A 24,107-nucleotide genomic window follows, 5' to 3' on the forward strand; every position below is an offset into this window, starting at 1 on the left:
AAACTCTGTTCAGGGATTCTCACTGCTTTCAGGGACTATCTCCCATCTAAGAAGTAACACGTGTGAAAGGAAATGACAGACCTCTCAGTTCCTTATGGCACCCCACAAAAATAACCTAAAAATCTCATTCCTCACTCTTGAATTGCAGAGGATGGTAGTTTTTGGGAGAGCCAAGCGACACAACGAAAGGACCCTTTAAAGGATGCTTTAAAGCTGAATCCTAACTAACAGTGACAGGTTGCACATCCCTGAGACAGCAATTCGAACACCTCCACCGAGCACGGGGTCAGGACTGCTTTCCAAACACAGGTGGGAGCTCCCCACGCTGCCCCTTCAGAGCGCACGGAGGGATTAAACACATTTTAAGCTGTCGGCTTCCTCCTCCTGCTGACTTTTCTGATTTTGCTATTGCTGAAAGCAGCCAGCTATTTCATCATAAACCCAGATCCACTTTGAAAAAGTGTGAGTCAGCCGGTTAATATATGCTGAAACTTTCTATCACTACCACTCTGCTGTTAAAAGTCTTCTTGAATTTAATCTCAGCACTAAAAAAAAATAGTAATGAAAAGGATAAGAAACAGAGAGGATACTGCAAAATGGGAGCTTTCTGTATACTTCAGGGGTTTAGCTAGTTCCATCTATTGCAACAATATGCGTGCCTTTCAAGGCATTTTTTAATATCTGGAATCTAGGTTATATTTTAAAACTATTAAGCTAGCCTTAGAAAACAGTTTCTAAAATATTTAGCTGCTGAAGTTTATACAGCCTTAGAGGAATGCTTTCAGCATCTGGCTCGCTCTGTCCACGGCAATGTCCACATACCTTAGTGTTTATATTAGAGGAGCATAACGTAATGAAAAACAAATGGCTCGACGTGAGACCCCCTCGGGTTCCCCGGCTGCATCAAACAACGCGGCAAAGCTCTCCTTGGCACGCGCAAAAGTCCACCCGGCGTGACAGCCCTGCCGGGTCCCACATCCACGGTAGGAAGTAAAATGCAGCTCATCTTCCTGAAACTCAGAGGATGCTTTTCCACAGCCTTCAACAGGCTTTGGCTCAGACCAGTTAAGTTCACTCTTCAGGAACTTTATTTTGTTTAGACATTTACGGGCCTTTCCCAGAATACAGTGTAACCACAAAACAACAACAACCAAACAAACAAAAAGGCAAATGCAGTGCTGGGGGTAGCTTGGCGAAGACCTCGCCCAGGAACCGAACACACCGACCGCTCAAGCCTTCACACTATCGCTTGTATTTCTCTCCTCCAAACGAAGCCCACAGCTAACGGCAGTCCTCGGCACAGAGTACAGCAGCTCAGAACGAGGGTCTCCCACGCACAGCAGCTAATTACAACATGCACCAGGTCGAACCCATTGCCCCAGTGCACCATTGCTAAAAAACCAAGCCCGTCATAGTGGAAGTGGACCGCAACCGCTCAGCGGCAGAATGCTCGCTGCTCTGCGGGATGCTCACTCCTCTGCATCCAAGGCATGGAGCAAGCCAGCCGGGACCCCACCACGCAGCTCAGCAGCACAACTTTCATTACTTACTCAAAACAGCAGAGGAACTCTCTGGCGGAGAGAATTAAGCTTTGGGATATTTTCAGATTTAATAAGCTCAGCAGGGGGTGGGGCAAAAATCAGGATTTTTCAATTGTGTGTTTTCAAACATTAAACTTACTGAGTGTTTCTTGTATTACTACTTTTTTCTTGGCACGTCATAAATTAGCAGCTTAATTTCTTTGCCTTTGTAGTCATAATAAAATGGGAACTTTCTGAGAAATGCCACGCAGGCCCCGACTTCGGATCGAGTGAACGTGACATCCCTGCTCCACGCTGCTCCTTCCTTTCCCAGGACAAAAACTCCATCCTCAGCCACGCGCTCCCCAGCTGCTGAGAACCACGGCGAGGTTCAATGAGTCAAATTTTGCAGCTGGGTCTGGGAGAAATGAAGCCCACGACACAACACTTACTGGCACCGTTAGCAGGAGACCTGGTGTAGGGTAGAAGTCTGACCCCACACCGTTGGTGCATCCAGACCCGGGAATGCTGTCAGATGCCTCAGCTTTGGCCACAGTCCCACTCATCAACCATTACACAACCTCCCCGATGGTCTGCACGTTTTACGAAATTGTATTTGGTGGACTGAACATAGGTTTTCCATCCTTAAATAGCAAGCGGAGCTGGCTGTACCCTAACATTACAGTTTATTCATGTCCTGTGGTTTAAAGTCTATGGTAAGAGGCAGGAAAATACATAGTCCGGCAATCGCTAAAGTAGTATGTAACAGATAGCTTTAACTTAATCACAATTCATCCAGCTGTAAGAGTTTACAGTTGTATCTACTCTTCTGTGCTAAACCATAATGACAAAAATACACTACGATGTACCCGATGTAAACAAGAGGACTAATTGTGGGAGTCTGCGTGCATGCACGCGTCTCTGCGGTGTCTGCAGGGCATTCGTCTCCCACCTGCACAACCACCATGGCAAGAAACACGTGGGCCACAGCCTTTGCTCCTGCCTAGAAGCTCCACCGAGTCAGGCATGCATCAGTTTTATTTCCAAACTCATCCCTTTTAAATCGTGACCCTCCGGATGGGTAGGGCAGGCAGCGCTGCGGTACCTCCACGGCCGTGTCAGCTGCCGGATCATTGGCACAAGGGATGCCGGGCAGCCCCGGCTGGTCTCCATATACATCTTTGCTACTTGGCTTGTCCTGTGGTCTCCCTACAGCCTAAAAAACAAGCCATATGGGAACGGTGCGCCGAGCCTTTCTGCAAGGAAAGCTCCCCAGGGCATCCCAGCGTGATTTACACAATTATTCATAACCGTACAGTGACCAGACAAAAACAGATGCAGCAACGCGGGGTAATGACTCAGCTGGATTTGGATGGGCCACCGTATGTTGAAATCTTCATAATTCCTCATTCTTTACAACCACTTTACTCAGAGCTCACCATCCCACCAGCCCACTGAGCCACCTGGTCTTGTTTTTCCAATTTTAACATAAACAGTGAGAGCTGCAATATACTTTTTATCATTAATCTCCCGTCTCGGAAAAGAAATCAGCATTGTGTTCCTTGGCCTGTAGTTTAATAGCTGTTTTCCCCTTTTGGAAACTACGCCTGCAGTATTGCAAATATCAGTTTGAGCAATACCCAAAATTGTGCCCACAAATTCAGACAAAATATCGGCAGTGAGCTCCTTTAGGGCAGAAATCATCCTTTTCAACATACTTCAAAAATATGTAAAGTAAAAAGAACAGCCGAACAGATTATTACGGGGAATAGAAGACTCTTAGAAAAACATTTAATTCCTTCATGAGTTTAGGGGAGAAGTCTGATTGATATTTGTAATCTTTTGGTGGACAGAGCTGTCATTTAATTTAACTTGCACAACTGAAAGAATTTAATAAAAGTGTTCCATAGAGTTTTGCTGAAATTCTTTGCATGTTTTTAGTAAGCCTCTGGAATACGATCAAACCTAAAAAGCTGGAGAGGATGGAGACTGAACTTGCAGCTAAAATAATATTCAGGGTTGTAATATACGCTTAATAATCAAGTACTCACATCCAGCAGAAAAAGTGCCTTAGTGCAGAAACTCCTCTGGATCCCCAGCCATGTGTCCAGGTGCTGCTTGGCATCATGAAGGGGACCCTGGGAACTGGACCCAGCAGCGAAAACCAGACCCTAGCTCTGCTAGAAACTTTTCAAAACTCAACCAAACTCACCAGCTCAGGACTGTCTGCAAAACTTGGGATGACTTTCTTTGGTAAGAAAGAGTTTTGGAGGACCAAAGGCATTATTTCCCCTTGCATCGCACAAGCTGCCCGTTCTGGCCACACACTTTTGGATACCTAACACAGATGCCGCTGTACTTAGAATCATAGAATTGTTTGGGTTGGAAAAGACCTTTAAGATCATCCAGTCCAACCATTAACCTAACATTACCAAGTCCACCACGAAACCAATTAAGGGTAGAGTAGCAACCCTACTTCCCACACAACTCCCGAGATTCCCAACAGCTCAGGTTTTTCTATTTTAAATTCCAACCTGCTGAAAACATTGCTTTTGGGGGAGAAAAACTAGATGTTATGGCCAGTCCTGACCTTGAAATCTGCAATACTGAATAATTTATGGGTGGCTTTTAAATCAGGGCAGCATCATGGGAAACGTGCAGATTTTCACACGATACTGTTCCCTGTTAACAGCTCATTACAATGTACAGAAGTATATTCCCATTATGAAATACAGCTGGGGTTGTTTTGCTTACGAAGGTCATTATCTGATCACAAGCAAGAATTGGGGAAAGGAACCTATTTTAAAAGGCTGAAGTTGTGGACTTTTTGAAAACTCATGTGTTTTGAATTTTGTGGCATGATCATACACAAACAAGCAAGCAACAGGAGAATCGATTCTCTCCACTTCCTCTGGAAATAGCATGGAAAAAATTATCTTTTATTAGGCAAATACTTTCTTTATTATTTAACCAACCCTCAACATGAGATTTGCTGGTGCCCTCCACTCCACTTTCATATTTCCCAGCTCCATTCAGTTTATCCTTTCTGTGGACAGGGGCCTTGGTGCCACAGGAGTGTGTGCAAGCAGAAACTCAACATCAACAGCATTGTATTCACTTGCCTCTTTCCAAGCTCTAGAGAGCTTTCTCCCTCTTGGGCGGCAACAAAATGCAACGCATATTACAGAAAAACTCAATGTTCCCTGGCACCGAGCACCAAATGCCATTTAAAAATAAGGATATTTAAAACTTTAAAAATATCTGTAAATACCAGGATCTGTTCTTCTGTCTTGCAAGAGTGAACATGTGTGCGTGTGCACACAGGCCAGCATCGCTCCCCTTCCCACCACAACATTAGCCCATGGCCAGAAAAGCCCATTTTGGCAGGAGGACACCCGAATTGTGGTCTCCTTATGGCCCTTCCAGTTGGATGCACCTTGGCAGCACAGACGTGGCAGAGAAGAAACATGTTCCTAACCATACTCCTGTTTCAAGCTCAGCACAACAAGGAGCGATCACTAATCAACTGTTAATAAAGTGGAAGCAGGCTTTGGAGCTGGAAAAGTCATTTTCAGTGCTTGGAAAAACAACGAGTTGGGCACGTCAGCTGTTTTATCAGCTGCTCTAAAGCAAATTCTGCACTTCCCTGTGCTGCCTGCTTTGAGACATCGCAGGTTTTGTACTGCTGAAGCTGTACTCGGCAGACCAAGCCCCAGGCAACACCTCCTGCCTGCTCTGGGCAGGGTGGGCAAGGGACAGCCCCGGGACGTCCTCCACATGCACTGCTCTTGGGGCTCCACACCAGCCTGTGGCAAAGGGTGTAAAAAGGGTTGAACCACAGCTCTGAGTTTATATTGTGGCTCTTCAGCCATAAAAATGTTTTAGTCTTTACTTCTAGCACTCAAAATACCATCTCCTGGAACAGGAAAGATCCCTACCATGCATCACCCAGGGTCTACTGGCGCAGCAGGACCCCCTGTACTGCCTTCGTGGGCTCCAGAGGCGATGCTCTCAGCTGCCAGTAGATCAGTTTTCCTGGTCACCCTCCTGATAGCACAAAGAAGCTGGTGACAGCAGTGAGTTATTGGCCAAAGGGTGGCCCTACTTTATGGATCATCAGCTTAATTCCAGATTAGCTATCAAAACTGACAACATCCCTATGGGTAAAGGAAGACAGATAAAGACCCGTAAGTGCTGGCAGTAATTAAAATGAGTCCGCACTGGACAGTAAATCTCTTTCGGCAGCAGAAGGGGCTGCCAAGCCATTATGAAGTGCTCTGGTTTGGTGACGGCAGGCCGATGTCCAGAACAGGATGCTCCTGTGGACACGGAGGTTAAGTCCTCGCTGGCACCACGGCAGGCAGAGGGACGGGCTCCTGCCTGCTCTCCCCCAGGCAGGGGAGGTGTCACTTCCGCGACCCGAACAAATGCTCATTCATCACAGGGCACATGCGAAAAAGAGATTACTCAGGCTTTACGATCAGCTCATTCACCTTACATCCAGTTCCTTCCCCTTCCACCCCGCAGCTATTTATGGCTTGTTTTTGTGTGGCTGTAGGAAGGAACAGGATGGTGTGGGTGCTGAGCAGGGCTGCAGGGTCCAGTCCAACCTGCTGGGGACCTGAGCAGTCCCTGTCTGCTTCTGGCTCATCCCCTGAGCCCGGCATCAATGCCAACACCAGAGAAATGCTGCCTTTCTCTTTGTGAGCTGCTATAGCTCCTTCTCCTCCTTTGCATTTCTGAGACCAAACTACTACCGGTCCTTCAGCATCCCTTCCTACACACTGCCATCCACCTCCATCAAACGCAGACATTCCTCAAACTCCAAAAACCCAATCATTAAACCAGTCACTGAACACACAGTTGGACCAGGCAATAGATGATGCCTTCAGCACCTTCCTGGAGTCTGCCTGGACCTTCTCCTGCCATGATCGGACAGACTCCTATGAGCTACCACTTCTCTAGAAGTGACGTAGGAATGCAGCTCGTTACTGCAAACATCCCCTTCCAGCTCTTCTTCGCTTTGCCTGGGCTGACCTGCATCATTTCCTCAGTCCCAGTCTCTGCCACAGGGCCCATAACCGCTCCAGATCTAGTGCTACTCATGCCAGACCATCTCCTGAGGACATCTGGCACAAAACCCAGGAAACCTGTATGTTGATAAAGGGGAGCAGAACGCCACGTTAATCCCGTGACCTGCATCAGGGAGAGAGCTAGTATTTCCAGACCACTTGGGCTCTCAGACTGCCTGGAAGAACTAAACAAGGAAAGAAAGTCACCAAGAGAGCTGCCCCCACCAGGCACGTAACCACAGACGCCTGTCGAGGGTGGAAACACACTGCAAAGATGCTCCCTTCCTTGCTACCTGCAAGGGCTGTCTGCCTTGACCCCTTCTCACACCGTTTCTTCACTGGCATCATATCCCTGCTCCTTCTCCCCACAAAGTTTCTCAGTCTCCTACCAGCAGCCCCAGCTGCCTTCCCCTCTCCTATCCACCCGCTCTGCGTCACTAGACAGGAGAACCTGGACCAAGTCCTCCACCTGTCAAGCAGCCACCCCTCGGGGGGTTGGCAACTGAGTGAAGGAGGGGTGTGGGAGCCTACATGGGCCAGGACCCGTCACTGCTATTACCCATATTTTCCATATTTTGTTTAGTTATGTTGGAGCAGAACCCCACTCTGCCATCCAAACACCTCTCAGGAAAGCCCAAAGTGCACATCACCAGAAGACAAAACATGAGACAACAAGCAAAGTAGGAGCAGAAGGAACAAGAAGACAACACGGGTAGAGGTGGAGCAATCAACCACCTCATCACCATCAGGTCCTTCAGGCATCTGAGCAGGGCTGGCCTGGAAGGAAGGTGCCCTAGATGCAAGAGCATCTAGAAGGACATGTAGGTATCATATCACCTTGAGCCCTCTGCTAAAAAACCCCCACGTTTCTATAGAGGGGGGCTAGCGTGCCCAAGGCAGGGCATGCAGCAGCGAGTGGGTCCCTGCAGCCTCCTCGCCGCCCAGCTCAGCCCAGCCTGCGTCGGAGTGGCTGGGAGATTTCCTCTTGGCTCAGGCTCCGGCAGACATGGCTGCTCTCCGGCTGTCAGCAACGTCTGCTGGGGCTGCCTGCGAGACAAACATCTCGTCCTTGGCACCAGGTAGGAAACAGTGAGCAGAGAGCTGTGCCGGAAGGATTTTTTCCCCCCCTTCTCCTTCTGCCACACAAATGAGAGACAAATCTCTGTCCCAGCCGCTTCCCTTTTCCCCTACAAGCTCCCAGCGGAAAAGAACTTCTCAAATCATGTATTTTTGTGCACAATGTTGTCTTGTACAGAGGTTTCTGCCAGAACACCAGCCCTTGTCCCCGTGGCCGCACCCTGCCCTTGCGGGGGCCGCTCGTTATAGCTTTACTTTTGCATTCACTTCACCCCAAGACAGTGGAAGCCCAAAAAGCAACTGCAAGCAGCTCTGCTGAATGTGCCAGCTCCACAGAGGTGTCACAGGGGACTGAACAGCTGCCTCAAAAGCCAGTTACCTCCCATCAGATAAGACAACCCCAGTGCGGGGCTAATTACTGAGCCGTTGATTTCAGCAGAGACTTAAACCAAGCAGGAGGAAGAGGAGGATGCCATGGCAAACACTCCCCAAACCTGTTAGCTAGGGAGGAGCGAGCAGCCATTCCGCTCTCCCTGGGGACCCACCGGCCGCCGCGCCGGGGCAGGTTGTGCCTAGCTGAGGCCTGGACCGGCTCCTTGGGAGCTGGGGGGGTTGGTGGCCTCCAGCATCCCGTGGCCGCCTCTGCCACCTGACAGCCACTGCCCCGTCCTGTGTGAGAGGAGAGCAGGGAGCTGGGAGCGGGGTCTGCAGGCAGGACGGGGCTGGGGATGCTGGGGAAGGCACCCAGCTGGAGCGGGGAGCCCAGAGCCCCAGGCCCTGCTGCCACAAGTATTTATGCACTTCACATTAAACAGGCATTCGACTGAGACAAACCAGACCAGAAGTAATCCCAGGAACAGGGTCTCTCCAGCCTCCGTGGTCCCTAATTAATGGCTGATGGCTGAGCAGCCTCCTGGGCAAGGTCACAGCTCTCCTCTGCATTCAGAGCATGGCTGCTGCTTGCTAAAACCAAAAGAGGAGAAAATTTAACTTCACAGACACAGCTTTTCCAGTGTCAATACTGGCACCTGCCTCCTAGGATGGGTCTACAAACAGGATAAGAAAACATCCAGGCTCCAGCACGGGTGCTGCTGACACTCTGGGGTGCAACTCAGCACCGATACTGAATGCATCCAACAGAAACAGACCCGGCAAGGCTCAGGCCTCCAGAGCTGCAGGCAAGAGGAGCCCTGCCCGGGGTGATTCTCCCACACAGATGCACAACCACCAGCTGAGCAGCTGAAGCAACTCAGTGTTTAAATTAGGTTCAAAGCTGGTGACTTTATACCCTCCCCCAGCGAGACCCAACACTCGCAGAGGAAGCCCTGAAATGCACCTACATGAGTCTCACCCTCAGCATTTAGGAGCACAAAAGGTCAGTAACCTCCTTCCCCACTGGTAGGCGGGAGGCATTCGGGGGGTCCTGCCAAAAATAAAAAGTAACTTCTTGCCCATCACGATACATCTTGATGGCTCAGACACCCATCCTCAGCCAGCTGCCTCCCAGCTCCCCGTGCTTCACAAGACAGCATCTTCTTCCATGTGTCCTCAGAAAGGCCAGCCAAGCACATTTTCTTCTTTTAAATACCGTTCCCTCACAATACAGTTGAGCGAGGCCATAGGCAATAAATATTGCTGCAAACTAAACTTCCCTGTTTGTTCTCAGAGTTTTATGTGCTGCAAGGGCCATCTCTCACAGCACGTGCTCCAACAGCAAGAGCACTAAAATACAACCCAGCCTTTGCAGTCAGCTACATGTCAAAACCAAGCTAAGACGTTTAACGAGCAACCGCATTAACTGAGAGAGTCCTCCTGAGCCGTGTGGGTTATTTACACCTGCCCCAACGCAGACAGGTCAGCGCAGTCTCACTGACTGGGGACAGGGTTTGCCAGTGCAGAGACCTGCCTAATTACAAACATCTGCTTCATCAGCAGGTGTAACAGAAGGAGCAAGATTACAAATTATTCATTACCTAAAATGTACAAAACCTCTTGCACTTTCTGACAGCAGCACGGCTTGGATGAAAGCTGCAGCGGTCTGTGCTGGCCACTGCCTCCATGGAGGTGGGGAAGAGCATCAGGAGAGGTCCCAGGAGCAGCCTTAGCTTCTTACCAAGCCAAGCCAGTGCTTTAAGAAAGGGACCACCCTCTCCCAGAACAGGACTGCTGGGTGGGGTGTAGGTCCAATGCCTCTTCTAACTTCAGACCAGGAAAGCTCTGGTGACATTTGCTGCAAGGACAAAGCTGTTGAGACCAGAAGATGAACTGCTTCAGCCAGCTAACACCTTTCTGCACACAGTGGTAAGACACTTTACTCTGCCTTTTCCATCAAAGGGATGCCAAACTAGTGAGTGCTTTCAGTTCCTTCAATGTAAGTTACACACAAATCCACAGCGGGTTGGATCTGGAAGGACTCCTCCGCTACCCATCCGCGGCTGGTGGCACGCACCACATACACATTAACACCTCTGGGAGAAAAAACGCCATAAACGTGTCTTGTTTCCACTGCAAAGTGAAGTGACAGAATTACACTAGGGAAACCCCCAGCTCCTACCCTCCCGGCACACAAAGCAGCTAGGGATGGAGCAGGAATCTCACAGGCATCCCGGCTCACAGAAGCACCGCCTGCACATCACGCGACAGCTGGGCACAACGCTCCCGAAGCAAAGCCCGGGATGCAGAGTGGTCCTCCCTGCCCGCAGAGCATCTGACAGCGCTGCTTTTTCCTCCCTTCCCCTGAGAACATCATTGCTAAGCGGTTACACGACCTCAGGCTGGAACAAAAAGTAACATTACTGTTAATGAGGCTTTTTCTTGGGAACAAAAGCAATAAGAGCTGTTCTTCGGCCAAGAAGACCACAGCGTACCTTCCAGGCCTGCTCTGGACGATGAAGATTAGCTCCCCGAATCCCAGTCTCCTCTCAGTCTGGACCACACTTTAAAAACTGTGATGTTAAGTCAAATTTTGGAGAAAAACACATCAATGAGAAACCTACCAATCAAGGAGGACACCTACCTCAGACATCTACTGATTGAATTACCAGCCTGAGTCACAACACGAGGCGACACTCAATACAACTACGGAGGCCCAGAATAACTGTAATTCTCTGTTAGTTTGGTATCAACAGCTCCACTTACACCGTGTTTTGCTGCACAAGGATTCCTCCAAGTTTGTTTCCTCCGCAACAGGATAAACTCCAGCGCTGGTACAGGATAAACTCCAGCGCTGGTACAGGATATCTGGTGTTTGTTTTAAAGCACCGCTGTGCATCAGCTGCATGTTTTGGACACAAAAGCAAATGAATCCCCTTTAAAAGTATTTTTTTTCCAGCTGATTTCCACAGCATTGTTTGGAGGCTGGTCCCTGCAGGACACACCTGAGGCACCTGCCTCCCTGCCGGAGCTGAAGCCACCGGGGTAAAGTTGAATCCCTTCTCGTACATAAGACCACAGCAAGTGGGGAATTTCAGGGAAGGAGAGTGCTAAAATGCTATTTATGTTACCCAAAGGTTATGAACGCCAAACAATAAACTAGTGGAGACCAGCCAGAACCGCCACCCATCCAAGCTCAGCCCCAGCAGCTTCCCAGTCTTGCTAAGAAAAGCAAGGAGCCGGATCCACCGCCTGGGAAAGCTTTGCTGCTCCTATATCTCAACTGAGCTAAACATCTTTTCTGATACTAGAGAAGCAGCAAAACACCACAGATGAATAAAGCAACCCCCGGAAAGGCAAGCGGGACTAGCAAAAAGGAAGCACAGGCGAGACGTTCTTTTTTCATACCAATAAAGGAGACACGTGGCTTCACACGGGAACGCACCTTTCTCAGTCCTCTCCCATGAGTTCTTGAAATTCATTGCCAGGGGAAGAACAAATGAAAGTAGGAAGGACAAGGAAACAGTGAATCCTGTCTCAAAAAATGACAGCTCTGCAGTCCCATTATTTACCAAAAAAAGGGACACATGGGGATGAACCAAAGGACTTGGGTGCTCTGAAGAAAATCCTACAATGAATTATTTTCTCCAAAAAACTGGCTGATATGAGGACTTTGGATATTGACGGGTGTTTTGGCACTACCTTCAATAAAAGCAACCTGTCAGTAAGAGACAGCAGTCACAGCCGGGTTCACGCAGCGCACAGGAGATGCTCAGGCCCTCAGCACAACTCCAAGTTTCGGTGTCACCAAGCAGTACCAGAAATGTGCCTATTTACCGCCCTTTCCTTACTGAAAATGGGAAATACCTCACATTCCACAATAAATGTAACTGCACAAGCAGTAAAAGCATAGGACTTAACAGCACAGCCCTTAGACTCCTGTCTCGTGCAAGACCATAGCAAAAACAGGCGAGAAACTTCAGCAAACACAGCCCAGATTACATGTCTGTTTAAAAACCACACACGCAAACACACCAGGCCCAATTAATCTTGAGCTGTTAAAGAAAACCCATTTTGGGTGACCTGTGGGTACAGTGTTCCCACAACAAACCCGATAAAGCCGGGACGTTTGCAGATAAGGTCCCAACGGGCGATAGCTGGTGTGGGCAAACGCTGGCTCTTACTAAGATGGAAAGGAGGGGTTTGGGTTTAAAAAGCAACCCGACAGTCAGATAGGTTCAAATTTTATTATGGTCTTGTTACAGAGGGTCACACTTCCCCTGATTTAACTGGCCTGGCAAAATCCTGTAATTGCCACTTGCATATGGAGTCGGAGAGCATTTACCCAGCGTGTTAACGAGAGCCAAGGCACGGCTCAAAAGGAGAATGGAGTTAGTCTTTAAATATCAGGCCTAGACTTGGTGGAGCTATAGATTATTTTGTGTAGTAAAAGAAGAATTAGTTGATCCATTCCAAAACACATTTATCATGAAAATAAAAATCTTCTGTCATTTTATTTAATAGCCTTAGTAAGAAATAATTGCAATGTCTGGTTGCTTTCAACAACGTGTGGTTTTAATATTTTAATTGTTACAAACTGTTTAATAATGTTGAACAAAAGGCGTGTCCAAGTAATTATTGTGTTTATTAATGTTTCTTTTGAGGACTTGACAAATTATGTTACACATATACAGCACTTCAGACATTGTAGTGTTAACTTATTAAAAGTGGAAAATTAGCCAAAAGTGACTTGTTTTGGTGCAATGTAAGTATTTTCAAGTGATAAGCATTGTGCATCACATTATTTAACAATCTGGCAGTTTGTGCGGTTTTCTAATTATTATGCTGCTTCATCTGGCTAGGGAATTAAAATACAGTGGGAATAATAAACGTCACAAAGCCCAGCAAGCCCCAGAAAGATGTGATTCCACCAAATCCGTCAGAGTCATGGATTATTCTGAATGGGAAATATATTCCTGAAAACTCCTCAGCTCCCCAGGGTCTCCCCTAAGAAACTCAATAGTTTTCCCTGCTTGGAGCTGCCCAGGACAGGGTCCGGCAAGGCAGCCCCCCGGGACCCCACGTCTCCCCAGGAGCGCCCGCGGCCTCCCCGAGCTGCCCCGCGCATGGAGAGCAATCATTGCGCCGCCCGGACAGCCCGTTTGCAGGTTCCCTGCGCGCCCCGAGCCGGGTCCAGATCCGACCCTTTGCTACCCCAAGCATCGTCCCCCCGTGGCAGGGTTAAACCCCCTTCACCGGTCCCTGACGCTCCGCCACGCTCTGTATTCCGCGCAAAGAGTTTGAGAGACTCAGGCACAAGGGCATCGCGCTGTTCCCAGGCCTATTTTGTTTACATTTGATTCAATCAAGTTGTGGCCTTTTGGCCTCTTTCCAAATTAACTTCTGCGTGACCTCTGCCGTGCCCTCTCCCAGCAGCCAGGCCGCAGGGAAACAGCCCATTAAACCTACAAACAAATATAGGACATATTGGTTGATCAACCCAGCTTCAAACGTGGCCATTTAAATGCCGGGGCATGCTTTTTTGCAAACTTCAAGTCTATTTTGTCTTCGGTCATTCACACCTCTGGGCCGTCCTTTTTTTTTCCCCCTTTCCAGCTAGAGCTCTGTGGTTTACTGCCTCGTAAAACTTCTAAATTTTGTTCTCATCCTCCTGTAAACCCCACGAACAGCAACGCAAGGCGCTTTCACACGGGGCTCGCTACAGGACCCGGGTCTTTACACCGAGCACGTGAAGAAAGGCGACGAGATCCTGCTTGGGGGGAACAGCTGTAATACTCCAAGAAATTGTATGTTCTCCTTATTTCCAAGGAAATAAATCAAAGCGGGTTTCCCAGGGTCTGTGAAAGCATATTGCCTGGATTCCAATCCCCAAAGGGTTTTTTTTCAAGAGCTTATATGGTAGTTAGATTTCTGGCTAGAGAATATGCAATATGATAAAAACACAGTCCCTACACGGGGCAATAAATTACAGATTGTTTGATGTGGAAACCAAAGAACTGTCAAACTCCAGTATATCTGAAATATTCTAAATGAGCCCTTAACTCCAGTGTCTGGAAATGTACAATATGTTTCCAGGCCCTTCAGTCTTGTAAAGACACATCTCCCCCAGTTAAGTTTCCTTTTATGGATTTTGTTCTTCATTTTTGGTGGGTTTTTCCCCCCTTTTCTTCCAATATTACACTCTTCCTCCTAGAGATGGTCCTATGACAAACACCAGGATTTATCTAAGCATAGAAAGGGATCAGAACTGGGCACAAGCTTAAACAGGTAAGTGCAGTAAGGATGGGGTAAAGCATCCACTTCAATGGCATCAGAGCCCTGTAAGCACTGGAGAGAGCACACGGTCAGCTGGGGACCGAGAGGGACAGGAGGGAGGACCAAGAGTGTCACATTGGCTGATCTGGTACCCGCAGTCTCCATCCCCGCTACATCCTCGCACCAGCATCGCTCGGGTCCACTCTCCAGAGCCTTTCTTGGGAGGAGGTTCAATTCCTATTGAATTGGCAGAGTGCCTGGGACATGGGATACCGCAGCTCCCACCTCCATGCATATCTGTTAAAACCTGAACCTCATCCCCATCTGTCAGCCACCTAAATGTCCCTGCGGTGGGAGGAAAATTGAGTGACCAGAGGAAATAGCTCACCTCGCACACCACTTTTTGCCTAGGGATGCTACAAAGTCACAAAAAACTGAGCAAGACCTCGTGCTGACACAGAATAACCTTTCCATTTCAATATAGTTTCACGTGTGCAATGAGTGAAAACCCTTCTAGCTAGAAAAAGACCCTATCCACTCTAGGAAATAAAAGTTAGGAACCAATTCCAACTCATTTTCCTGAAGGTGACCCTTGGCCTCCCAGCTGAGATAACAATGCTAATATTTATGGATGGGTTGTTCATGCCTCTGGGCACACAGCAAAAATAACTCAAATCAAAACTTGGTAGACATTTAATAGAAGTGGGAAAAAAAAAAAAATCCTTACTTCCAATATGGCAATAATAAACCATCTCACCCACCAATGCACAGAAAACAGCACCACCCACAATCACACATTCGGGTGAAACAAAAATGGTCTGGAGCCTCTATGTGATGAGCTGGCACCACCGAGGGGGACTCATCCACAAAGGACTGATTTGAGACAGCACACCGCTCAGGCAGTGAGCTTTAGTCATTTATTTATTTTAGCTTGATAAAAGGTGCTTGAACCAAACTAATACAATCTGGCAAACTTTACTTCCCCTTCACTCTGGGTTAAGTCTTCTATACTGCTTACTCCTTCCAGTCCCCGTGGATTTTGTTCCAGTGCACAAACACCATTCTCATTTCAAACTGCAAAAGTTTGATGAGATTTTCTCATATATATGTGTGCACTTACCCAGATTCAGTTTGAGAAGACACGAACTAATGAGCGAGCATGATTTCCACACACAACACATTTGCCAAACTCAAGCAAGCTCGAAAATGTGGCTTACTGCTGAAAGAACACACATTTTTCAGCAGCATGAGCAGCCTGGAATAAATCGAAGCCAAGTCGTCAGCAAATTACAGACATTAGCAAAAATCTACAAGTAAAAGTAAAAGCTGTGGAACTCTTAACAAAACTTGCACCAGCTAGCATGGTTCCTGAGTCTACCCACGTCCACAAAATCCAAGCTGCATCTCCAACACAACACAGAGGGAGGAATTCATTATATGGTACTAGATCCACAATTTACTGGTAATCACGTGGGGAATCCAGTTTACAGCTCTGAGCACTACAAACGCTCGAAAAGATGCTCTTTTCTCCAAAAGATTCTGGATGTTAGAAAACCCTTAAAAGCCGCTGTTGGTTTGAGCTTGGTGGATCAGGAGATTTTCACCCCTCCCCAGCCCAGGAGTCCCTACTGCTTCCCAGATCTGAAGCCAACACCTGAAAAACACAACTGTAATTCATCCAGAGCTGCTCCTTCCACATTTCCTACTCTTTGGCGTTCAAGATGCATTCCAGATGTGAAGGAGAGCGCAAAACTTCGGCAGGCCAAGAAAATAAGTGTGATGGTGAGCTATGACACCCCAAATCCCAAATTTAAGTGACCTCTGCAGTTACTTTCCCGGTATATAAGCTACTTACAATAGATGAAAGACCCTCCACAGGAATAGCTAGGTTCATAACTAATTTTCACAAGTCACTTCCCATTTTCTCCTCATTTTATCCTCTTTCCCCCTCTTTCTCAAACACAACTTTACAAGAGGGTTTGACATTTTTTGGACTCTTACATTTACACCATTTAAACCAAAACAACTCACCTGCCCCCCATAACGCGCTCCAATCTGATACTGTAAGCCAAGGAGGGGAAGCGCTGTAAGAGATCATGACCAAGCTGACCACATTCACCCCCTTATCAATATTTTTCCCAGAGCAGCGGCTGACAAAGACACTCTGCTGCTGCAAACAGCTGAGTTCAGCCCGGCAATGTTTACCCAGGGTCTCTCATTCCACAAATCTCCGCTCCTCAGCAGCCTGAACTGTTCAGCAAAGACCTAACTTGACCCAATCTGGCAGCCAGCATTTCACAACCACTTTATGTCAGCAGTTTCAAGTACACTAATAACCATGTTTTGTTCGGTGCGACTTTCTCACTGTGAATGGCAAAATATCATTATCACCTGCAGGTTGAAGCCTGCCCTCTACCCCATTTAACGGGGAGCTGATTATGCTATTTTTTTTTTAATAATTTTAAATTATTTTAATAATAATTATGGGCTGTTGGCAGATGGCATGGTTTAGCACAGGGAGGCATGCGGGAAGGCAGAGCGGGCTGTGCTGCTGTTGCTGCCCACATCGGCTCCCACGTGCCGGGGTGCTCCCAGGAACCCCGAATCCCTCGCTGCATCCCACTCGCAGACAGCAGCTAATGAGGCGTGCCTGCATCGGAAGGTGCAGGGGTTAAACCGGGAACTGCTATGAAAACAGTCCCTGGCAGTCACAGGAGCAGGAAAGCAGAGGTTAGCAGAAAAGTCGCTAAGCCAGCAACTCCAGACAGACCAGCACTCGCAGCCCACCCGGAGGGGAAGCAAAGCTCGGCTTAACCCCGGGAACGGGCTGCTGCCCAAGGCCTCATGCCAGAGTGACCCTGAACAAGGTCCCCACTGGTAAGAGCTCTCTTGGGAGAGACTGGGCAGCTCAGCTGTATTAACAGGCAGCATTACCACCCGAGTATTTGCCCTGCAAGGTCCCAACGCTGTGTGTCCCTGGAAAGTGCAGAGGTCCAAGCTACCAGCCTACTGAAAAACATCCCCTCTACAAGTTACTCAGTGACACAGAGAGGAGAGCAGAGTCCAGAGCCGGACCCCAGCCTGGCTGGCCCAAGGCAACGCTGCAGAAGAGCGCTGGGAGGTTAACAGTTGCAAGCTGAACGCCGCGCAGAGGTGCCACCTAATCCCTTGGCAGCGGTGGGGCTTGTTCACAGACCTAACCTAGCCTGGCATGATGGGTAGAGACAAGATACTGCTTGTCCTGGCAAGGATACCGGCTTTGAGACTGTGGGAAGGAAGCTCCCTCCCCAGCAGAAAGGGTCTCATCCAGCTCTGCCATCTCCCCATTCAATGGTAACTTGCCCCAGTAGTAATGGGGAGCGGATGTCCAGGGAGACACAGCAAAGAAACAAGTGACCCTCTCTGCCAGCCGCATGCAACGCCAAAGGGGCCTCCTGTGACCAGAGGGGACATCAGGCACATGCCACACAGACCCCTGCCAGCACCTTGTGCTCGGGGGCTCCAACTTTCCTGGTCCTCCATCACATGGGGGATATATGCCAAGCCGAAGCGCACCGCAAGGATGCAGCCATGCATCCTCCCGGGCGCAGGCTGAGCCCTGGAGGGCTGCAACGCACGTGCCCTGCAGCTCCCGCTGCACCTGCGGAGCACCCCGCCAGCGTGCATGAATCAGGACCTGCCACACGTGCCCTGCAAGCCTGGTACCGCGCGGGGCCAAGGCGGCACTGGCTCCGCACGCAGCTGCGGGAGATAGAGATGCCCCGGGTTGTCTGGCTGAGCCCGGAGAAAGTGTGGGGGAGGCCAGACTGATTCGGAAACCGCCCACTCTGGAGCCATCCCTGCTGGCATGCCTGCAACAAACCTGGTTGATGTGTTTCAGCTTGTCAATAATCTGGCTGATCACTGGCTCAGGACCTTTCATCTTCACCTCGTGGTTGCCAGGCTGAGCTTTTGCTCCATTCCTTGTGATTTGGGGACTGTACCTGTGGAAGTGAGAAGAGAGGAGACCACGATGTGATGGGCTAATATAGAGGAGATCTTTAAAGTTCAGTACAAACAAAAGAAATCCCAAGATAAGCACCAACCCTTTCCAAAACAGAGAGTGCAAAACAGTTAATAATGACAAAGAAAAGGCAGAAGATTCCCATAAATATTTCTGCTCTGCCTTTGCAAAGCAGCAAGATCATGTACTTGTATCACTTGAGGACAATGAAGTCCTTTCCAGTCCATTAGTAACCAAGGAAGACGTTAAACAGTATACAACAGGGATAAATATTTTCACATAACTTGCACCCAAGAGTCCTAAAAAAGCTGGCTCAGAAATTCTGGCTTGCTCATGTTTGTTTAAAATAAATCTTGGCAGACCACAGAGACTCCAGTACAAGAGCGGTAGTGTTGTGCCCACAGCCAAAAAAAATGAGTGGGATGACCCAGTTAACTGCAAGCTGATTAGCATAACATCAACCCCCTTGCAAAATAATGACTATCACTGATGTGTGATTTCAATAATAAAGAATTAAAGCATCAGAATATAATTAATGCTGTCAACCTTGCTAATGGAAAATAGGTGTTGTCAAACAATCCTGATTTCAGTCTTTGATGAGATCCAGCTTTGGGGATCAAAGTAACTGCTTAGACAGTACATACCTTGACTTTGGTACGGTGCTGGGCTCTGCACCACACAATATCTCGATTTACATGGGTACCATGCAAGTCAGTAAAGCACCCGTAAAGCAGATTAAGAGCTGGCGGAGAGATCTCCAGATGCAGCTCTCCACAGGGACCCTCCCTGAGCTGCCACGGCAGCTCTGCAGAGATGGGCAGCCAAGCCAGCACTCAGCTTTTTCATCAGAGATTAGGAAAGAAATATAAATTCACTGCTGCAAAATTTATGGAATGGCAAAGTTTATCAGAGCGATAAAAGTGAGAAGAGGGCCAGAGGGATCACTGCATGCTTGTCTTTGGAGGAATGCGTTTCTACACTCAGTACCTGGGTAACAGCTCGTGATGCTCAGGACGTGAGACAAGCGCATCCACACCAACCTCAAACTCGGCTTCAGGACCAGAGCAAGCGGCTGCCACCACAGCAGTGGCACAGCGCATGCTGGTGCCTTCTCGAGCTGTGGGTTGTTGGTATTCATCGCAGCCCCGATGACAGGCCACGGTACTCTACAAGCACAAAACAAGTCCTCGTCTCCAAGAACTGACAGCCCGAGCACACACTGCCAAACCCGGCACAGCCTACAAAAGCAAGATTGCCAAGATAACACCAAGCATCAGTCTGCTTTACTGTACGTCTGTTTTTCCGGTGCCGTGGGTAAACACGATGAATATTCCTTTCTGCGATTCATCTCCTACGCATCATGTCCTTACCCAACTCTCAGCACCAGCCCCAGCGACTGCCTCCCCGTCTGCCAGCTCCCCGCTCCCCTGCCCACTAATCCTTCATCCCCACGCTGCCGGGAGAGTTCAGGTGATGACAGTCAGCCCATTTCACAGAGGCTTTGGGGAGGAAGTGGGACTTCAGCAAGGATTTAAAGGCAGGGAGAGAGACAGGAGGGATGGTGGGGCCATCGGAGAGGGTGCTTTGCTGGGGGAGAAAGCAAGAGGTGTGGGAGCATTCAGCCACAACAGCTTTCAGGACACACTAAGGGTTTTGGGGATACACAGGAGGTTGGCCCCACTGAAACTCTAAATTAGGAATGAGATCAACTCAGACATGGGGGGATGCAAAGGCAATCCCAGATTTATACTGGTGCAGCAGGAATCTGCCCCTGACCTGAAATATTTGCACCATTTAAAATACAGGACTGAGGCTGATTTCCACTCCAAGGCTTTTTCAGAGCAGGAGTTACGTGTACAGGAGTGCTCTGCATCCCCACGTGGGTCCCCAGCGCTGGGCACTCCCCATCCACAGCTCAGCTGAGGGCTGACAACCCCGTGAGATGCTTCCCTGGAAGAGATGACAGACGAAGAAGGATGGGAGAAATGAGGTGTGTGTGCCTCTGACAGAGGAGAACACACCTGTGTATACTCCTGTTTCCAGACATAAACAGCTTGTCCAGGTACAGGAGAAGCGTCACTGCAAAGCAGAGACATCAGCTTGGGTCTCCCAAGTCCCACCAGCTCCTCAGCACTGGGGCAGCTGCCTGCAGAGCCAACCCACCATGCAGCACTTCAGCTGCAGCACAGTGCTGCTCAGGTGTACCAGGCCGACTCCATCAGCTCTGTTCTCCATCCAGACACCTTTCCCCATGCTGGTGCCTCCAGTTAGGACTCAACATTTTGCAAAACACAAACTTTTCTTTTTTTTTAATAGTCGCATTACCCTGGGAAGTACAAAACACAGCTATACCTGAGACACAACAGCTCCCAGTTCAGAAAAGCACTTAAAAGTGCAGTTAGAGGCTTGTTGTAGGCTGAAAACTAAGTGACTGGGAGAAGTGGGGCCAGAGAGCGCCAGGCTGGATCCCAGCCTGCAGCAGCCCATGCCCAGGAGAAGGTCTGGTTCCTTGGCACAGACACAGGCAGGACCGCATGCTCCGAGCACCATCTCGTGGGAAGAGGCTGCTGCCGCAAGCACAGACCTGCCCAGCTCTGCAAATACTTGGGCTTAACTTTTTGCAGGGGAATAAAGGCATTGGGAGCAGCGAACCATTAAACCTGCTGCTTATTTGTCACACAGTCACTTAATGACACTGTGCAAACCTGACAAACACATCTGGCAACTGAACACAAACATCCACAAGACGCATGACTTTTTAGATGCCAAAGAAATTACCATTTTTGGTGTCACTGTAAATTTAATTTAAAACACTGACGGAACTTTAAAGTACATTGCTGAAAAGTCTCCTGTGGTTTGAGAGATTTAACTAGCAGGATAAATCTCCCACAGGTTTTAGCAAGAGAAGAACCAAGCCCATTTGCTGCATACCTAAATTAATACAATCTCTCTCCTAAAGTTTTATACAAAGAAACTCAATAGCTTGGGTTTGAGCGGGCAAAACCCCTTCCGAAATCCACACAACAACTGCCAGAGAGGACTTCTGCAGCCTACGCAATCTTGTACAGGAGGGCGGAACACAGTACTATGGCAGTAGCACACCGTAACGACATGTCCAAAGACTGAAATTGTTCTCCAGAAGGCTCCGCTGGGGTGGTGAGGACCTCAGATCACCCTCCCCAGGGGGACAAGTCTACCAGAGAAGGGAGCAAACCTGAAAGCGTTCGCAGAGGGATCTCTCCCTAAAACAGTGATGCTGGAGAGGCAGAGTGCCACCACCTGGTGCTTCCCACCAGGCCAGGTACAAGGGTACGTACTAGGCCCAAAATGAACCATTTGCATCATTACACAAGTCATTTGAAGCAGCAAGGCAGTGGGCACTGCAAGCTGCACATCTTCAAGCATGAATTGCAAAGAAACAGATGCACGGGGACACGCTACATCCGAAGAGAGAGATGAGCTCCTGCGTGGCTAGGGTGCTTCAGGACACGCTGCCCCTGCGCTGCCGAGCTGAGACCTACCGGTGTGCTCGGGTATGCGGGGGACACCAGCTCCCCCTCGGCTGTGCCCCTCTCTGCCCATGTGCCAGGGCTGGGCTGGCACACGTTCAGGCATGTGGGATGCAGCCAAATGAAGGGTTAAAGACTTTGAAATGTAGCTTCAGTGAGGGATGGACATTCCTGAAATGCCAGAAAAGCTGGAAAAGGCAGCTGGCACCCCTCCCTGCAGCCTGGGCCAAGCAGCCAGGCCTTAATATGGCAGAGAGATGCCTTTGCAGACCCCATGGAGCTGGAGGATGGGGGTGCTCCCAGGGCAGTCCCCATGCAGGCTTCCCTGCGTCCCACCGAGCTGCTGCTGGGCTGGTGGGCTCACAGGTCCCATTGCAAAGCCAAGCCAAAGCATCACCTTCCTCCCATGTTCCCCAGCCACAGCTCAGCAAAGGAGAAATCTCAGAGCCATCTCAAGCTGCTTTCAACATATGCCAATAAAACAGCCCCTTCTGCAGAACACTTGTGCCACTCCACAAAACCCATCACATACCTCTGCCATGGTGATATCGGCATTGAACAGCAAATATGCACAGTGGTTAAAGTCCACCCCATGGTCCCAGGGGGTCCCTGTGCCAAAAGGATATCAGTGTTGCAACATGAGCGTGGTCTGGCTTCCACTTCATAAGCAAAGCCCAAAATACTTTCTTCTTTGACGTGTGTTGACGTCAGTCAACAGCATCTCCTTGCCTGGGTTCCCCGGGTATGGGCTCTTGCTGGGGACATGGTATTTTCCAAAGACAAATGTCACATCGTAAAATGTGCTGATAAGCAGCCCTTGCTAAAAATGACTTTAAAGATAACCACCTGATGCAAACACTAACGATCTGATGTCTTCTGTGGGGATAGCACAACTACAGACCCTTCCTGCTCCTTCTCATTCACCAGTCATAAATGCCAAAGTATGCAGCCAAATTAAAGGATTTTCCCCTCCTTTCCTCCCCACCATCCACAAATGTCTCCTGTGAATGTTTGGTCATTCCAGTCCAAATGCAGCTCTTTCCAGGCTTTCATTTCAGAGCAAGGAAGACAAGATGACAAATGCAATTTAAATATATGGCAACGAATGTAAAATGCGTGTTCATCCTACTTGGCCATGCTAGGCTTAGAGATGAGTTACTGCAATGCCTGACGTGTGATTTAGAGAAAGTAATCCTGTAAGTCAAACATAAAGAATTACACCTTTTAGAAAGAGGAAAGTAAGTTTGTCATTCAAATAGCAATTAATTTATGCCTGCCTTCCAGTTGCAAAGTATTTATTCAAATGCAGCTCCACAATTTAAACAGCTCAGTGTCCCTTGCAGGCTCTTCCTCTACTATCTCTGTTCACTGAATCATACTCGTTTGAGGGAGTGGATGGGGGACAAATACAACACAGACTGCTACAAGACAAGATTACAATACAAGAGAAGAGGTTTCATTGCACAGGACTTAATAACCGAGCTTGAGAGAGCAGCATTTCCAGCACCCACAATCATAGAATCATAGAATCGTTTAGGTTGGAAAAGACCTTTAAGATCATCCAGTCCAACCATTAACCTAACATTACCAAGTCCACACTAAACCAATCAAGGGTAGACTAGACTAAACCATGTCCTAGAGTGCCACGTCTACACGTTTTTTGAACGCTTCCAGGGATGGTGACTCCATCACCTCTCTGGGCAGCCTGTTCCAATGCTTGACTACCCTTTCCGTGAAGAAATTTTTCCTAATATCCAACCTAAACCTCCCCTGACACAGCTTGAGCCCATTTCCTGAAGCTGCTCTGTATTTCAAGACATAACTTACTACAGGCCATGCAGGCTGGTGACACCAAGTCCTCACCACATAGGAAGTAAAAAGATACAAAAACAGGGAGACAGGAAAGAAAAGCTTCTCTGCCACACTCCTGGCAGGAACCCAAGTCTTATCTCCAGCTGGTTTTCATGGGTCAGTAAAGGTGGGCACAGTGGTGATGCCAACATTTCACTCTCTCCGGCCCTGCTGCCTTTTGGTTTAGTGTGACAACCTTAGTGTCACATCAGTGGTGCGAGCAGCAGGACCCAAAAGGCTGGAAAAGCTGCTTCCAACCCACCCATCCACCCTGCAGACAGGGGGTAACTCCTGGATGAGTCCACAAGCCTTCAAGAAGAGGTGATAACTCCTTTCCCTGACAGTTTCCTCTCTAAAGAGAGACTGTCCAGAGATACCTGGCCAATCATACCAATTACCCCAGCCCAGACACAGGCTGGATGTGGGT

General features: G+C 48.7%; 1 protein-coding gene across 1 annotated transcript in view; it reads right to left on the bottom strand.

Annotated features, from left to right (window-relative positions):
• Positions 1–24,107, bottom strand: part of GPC3 (glypican 3) — a 153,198-nt gene that overhangs the window by 27,561 nt on the left and 101,530 nt on the right. Inside the window, exon 6 of the mRNA XM_075720799.1 lies at positions 18,180–18,300. Coding sequence (XP_075576914.1) covers positions 18,180–18,300 — 121 coding nt within the window. The remainder of the gene's footprint in view (positions 1–18,179; positions 18,301–24,107) is intronic.

This window comes from Pelecanus crispus, chromosome 13 (genome assembly GCF_030463565.1).
Source record: "Pelecanus crispus isolate bPelCri1 chromosome 13, bPelCri1.pri, whole genome shotgun sequence".
In the NCBI taxonomy this organism is placed as follows: domain Eukaryota; kingdom Metazoa; phylum Chordata; class Aves; order Pelecaniformes; family Pelecanidae; genus Pelecanus; species Pelecanus crispus.